At 46.9% G+C, this 4,367-nt stretch overlaps 1 protein-coding gene across 1 annotated transcript in view; it reads left to right on the top strand.

Annotated features, from left to right (window-relative positions):
- Positions 1-3,532, top strand: part of VPS41 (VPS41 HOPS complex subunit) — a 181,230-nt gene extending 177,698 nt beyond the window's left edge. Inside the window, exons 28-29 of the mRNA XM_015417909.1 lie at positions 1,418-1,497; positions 3,206-3,532. Coding sequence (XP_015273395.1) covers positions 1,418-1,497; positions 3,206-3,286 — 161 coding nt within the window. The 3' untranslated portion in view covers positions 3,287-3,532. The remainder of the gene's footprint in view (positions 1-1,417; positions 1,498-3,205) is intronic.
- Positions 3,533-4,367: the final 835 nt, after the last annotated feature.

A 4,367-nucleotide genomic window follows, 5' to 3' on the forward strand; every position in this document is an offset into this window, starting at 1 on the left:
CACACTGGACGTCTCCAGGGAGGAGAGGTAGGAACCTGGATATTCCTTTCTGCTGAGCTTTTTTCCTGACTCTTTCCATGGCAGACTGGTTATGGGACGTGGATTAAGACTTTGAGGGGGAGGGGAGATATTAAGAAAAAGAAGGGTCCAGAGACTCCCTACCAGTAAGCAAGAGTCTTCCTCCCAACAGAGGAAAGGGGGAACATCCTCCAGTAGTGGGAGATTCTCTCTTAGTCAGGACTTTTTTGGGGAGTGGGGGAGAGGTGCCAAAACTCTCAAGAGGGAAATGAAGTTTTCAATCTGTCTACTGAGAACTCAGGAGCTGCGGTGGCTCAAAGTGGTTAAGACGCTGAACTGCAGGCTGTGGAAGGTCAGTAGTTCAGCAGTTCGAGACCTGGGTGCCACAAGACAGGGTGAGCTCCCGTCTCTAGTTCCAGCTCCTGCCAACCTAGCAGTTCGAAAGCAAGAAATTGCAAGTAGATAAATAGGGACCACTTCAGTGGGAAGGTAACAGCGTTCCGTGCGCCTTGGTGTTTAGTCATGCCGGCCACATGACCACGGAAACGTCTTCGGACAGCGCTAGCTCTTCGGCTTTGAAACGGAGATGAGCACCGCAACCCTAGAGTCGGATTCGACTGGCTTTCGAGCAAGGGAACCTTTACCTTTACTGAGAACTCATGAACTTTTAAACATTTAAAAAATAATTTTGTTGGAGAGATTCCGGAACTCCGTTCCAACGTGTTCCCCCAGAAAAAAGGCCCTGCTCTTAGTGATAGGTGGTCTTTGGATCCAAACTCTATTGCCTTTTGGTCTCAGTTGTAAAGAAGATTTGTGAATATGGAACTGTACCTTTCTGCGTAGGTAGCAGAATACAATTAAAATTAAAATTCAAAGTCTCCGTAAATGTAGCTGATGGACACTCCCTACAGCCAGTGTTTGAGCTGAAATCCCTGACGTACGCAGCTAAGCCAATCACCTTGGGCAAGTAACCAGCTGCATTTACATTGGGCAAGTTACCAGCTGCATTGTGATTATAGCCCCCTTTCACAGAGCACAGATGTGACCCTCATCGCTCATGACTGGTTCGAAGGTCACTTTCACCTCTCTTTTTTTACCATCGACAGTGAAAAAATGCAATGCACTGGGGGTTTTTTAAGAGTAGAAGCATTAAAGCTTTAATGCCGGCAATGTAGGACACTGAGATGGACACAGGGAAGCAGAAAATCCAAAAAAAAGCAATCTACGTGGGACTTGGGAAATGCTCCTGTGTGTTAATCTGAGAATATCTTCATAGACGGATATCTAATAAGGGGCCCTGCATCGATGGGGCGGCACCTTCAGTCAGTGTCCTTTTTTAGCCTTCCCTCATGTATTTTGCTAACATGTCCTGTATTTCCCCCCTCCGTTCCTTTGCCAGGTGCATCCGAAGCCTTCCGAGTCACTGTGTTTCACTGCAGGCATCTGTTCCACAAAGAGTGCATTCCTGAACCTAACACAGTAAGGGCCCAAACTTAATCTCTGCAGATTCCCGAAATTACCTGAGTCAAAGACAGAAGGACAAATCAGGTGTCTTTTTGTTTGCGTTTTGCCATCCACTGAGAAGGCACCTGTTTACTGAGGATTATCAAATAATTATAGTCATTGTTGCTAACGGGATCTCGGTGGGGGCTTACAGCGTCCACCCGCAAGCGCATCCGAAATAACCCCCTTACCTTTCAACTCCACAAGTTTGAAAAGCGGCTTTCATTATCCAGAAATCCTGTGGTTTGCATTGAATTGAAGCAAAAAAGGTAACCTTAAAGAGAAACATGGAACTTGGTTCGGTGCAAAAAGTAAGCATAGCAGCCTCTGAAGGGGGCAAGCTTATTGTCAGCTTTTTCTGCCAGCTGATATGGTTTCAATGAGATGCCCTTGTATGTAAGTAGATAATTTAAAAAATCTGTGATGGACCCAGCTGTACGTTTCGTGAAGGGAGTGATTCCTGGTAATGGAACAGGGCTGAGCCACGGCCCCTCAGCGAATCAGAGGTCTGCAGCAGGAGGAGGGCATCAGTAACCCCCTCCCCCCTTTTTCACTTACAGAAACCTTCTGCTGGATCCAAGCCTCTCTCTGGAGTAAATTATAATAAAGCCAAGATATTTACCTCAGCAGTAGAGCATCTCTTTTGCATGCAGATGGTTCAGGGTTCAGTCCCTGGAACCTCCCATTTAAGGGGGGGAATGAGGTAATGGGTGATGTGAAAGACCTCTCCACTGAGCCCACGAAGACAGCTGCTGCCGGTTAGAATAGACAATATGCATCTGAAGAAGTGTGCAGTGACTCACGAAAGCTCCTCCCCTGCCACAAGCTTTGTTAGTCTTTGAGGTGCTCCTGGACTCTTGCTTTTTTCAACTGCTACAGACAGGTTAACACACAGGTCTGTAGCTCCAGTGGAGCATTTGGGGGGCCCACCTCCTTAACTGAAAGCCCTACCCCACAAATAGCCATGCCAGAAACCTTATGGGGGGGGGGTTGTATGTGTAGAAATCTTATTTTTGAGGAGAGACCCCTGCAGGCGGCAGCACCATGGCTTGCCTTTGGTCCTCCCTCTCCCTCCCACTGTGGAATTCTTAGGGGGCATCACGGGACCTGGAAAAAGATAGCTCAAAAGGCATTTAAATGCCTTTTGAGTCTCCTTCCACAGGGCAAGAGAGCTTAAAAGTGCACTCAAGAGTGGCACCTTCAATACATCTCCAACAAGCCCCCTTTCTGCTACTCCAGTCCTGCTGTATACCACCTAAGTCATGGTGAGTCTTTCAGACGCGTTCCCGTGAGCCTTTGGGAAACATGCAAATTAATTAAAAATTTCTGCCCCACTGCCCCCTACAAAATTCTGGGCACGGCTAAGGCAACTCTTTGGACCTCCGCCATAGCACATACGTGAGTGTTCGTGTACAGGTGTCTCGGTCCCTACGTGACCAGCAATGAGAGTGCACTGCTGTTCTTCTGGTCTTTCTTCCCTACCCATAAATCTCTGCTAAACAACATGGCTATAATATTTGTTAGTAACATTCTGCTCTAATCCAATTATTTTATGCTGGGCAAGACGTTTTTTCTCATCTCAGGCTTTTTAAAAGTCATGATTCCCCAGTTCTTTTTTGCATGCATTGACTGCCAGCTCCATAATAGACTTCACAGAACACATCTTGTTCTGCTTAATTTCCAGAACTCTTCAGTGAAGTTCTGTAACATCTGCAGCGCTAAGCACCGAGGCCCAGGCAGCGCCATCCTGGAGATGAAAAAATGACAGCCCCCGGCATGCCAAGAATCTCTGTTCCTGTCTCTGTGTGTGTTTTAACGTGGCACAGAGGAGTAACGCTTCATTGTTAATGCCTGTATCTGTTTAATTCCGGCTGGGAATATGTAGACGGAGAATCTTGAAATTATCCAGCCCATTGATATTTCCTCTATGGATCCCTAGCAATAAAAAAGGCAAAAAAGAAATCAGTGTATCATCAGCTGATGTATCACCGCTGCACAGTTCGGAGTTGGTCGCCTGTATGTTTGTCTCAGTATTGAAAACAATTAAACTTAATTATAAAATATCTTTGGTAAATTCTGTTTACAAGAGGGTGTCCAGTTTGAAATTTTGCACTGGAGAATGCTGTTTGGTCTTTATGCATTCAGGAGCCTCTGGATTCTCGCTACCTATATCTTATCGATCTACAGCATTTGTTATCCCAGCCATTCAGAGCAGCAAACGCCTCCGTTTTACCTTCACAACAAGCCTGTGAGGTAGGCTAAGCTGGGAGAGAGCGACGGGCCTAGATCTCCCTGTGAGATCCATGGCCGGGTGCATATTTGAACCCGGGTCTCTCCTGTCCCAGTCCAGCACTCTAACCACACTGTTGCTAACATCCTCAGTCAATCTGTCTTTGGGGATACCTTAACTGCCTTCTGGGGACTTACGGGGAGTTGCGGAAACCATCTAAGACAGTGCATACCAGAGACTAATGGCAACGTGGGAGGCACCCTACTTGATCAGCATCTTGCTTCCGGTTGTGGGCTTCGTGGAAAGGTTACGGCATGAACCCTGCTCTGCGTCCCTTTCTTTTGGTACGCCACGGTTTAGAGCTACCACTTAGCTATCCCAGATGTACTTCCTAGCAAGGAAAAGACACTTGTGTTTAAATAAAAAAGATATTCCCTCTGATTCTCAGACTCCCCCCCCCCCCCCCGACATAGGATATACCTTGTAATTGCTTTACAGGGATTAAAGGAATGTCTAAGTCAAGTAACCTGATAGTCTGCACAGCCAGAGGCAGTAGCTGCGCCTGCAGGTTAGAAGGCTGAAGAGGTAACAGGAGAATGCAGACAAGTGACAGCAC

Source organism: Gekko japonicus, unplaced genomic scaffold (assembly GCF_001447785.1).
Source record: "Gekko japonicus isolate JY-2015 unplaced genomic scaffold, Gekko_japonicus_V1.1 scaffold708, whole genome shotgun sequence".
NCBI lineage: Eukaryota > Metazoa > Chordata > Lepidosauria > Squamata > Gekkonidae > Gekko > Gekko japonicus.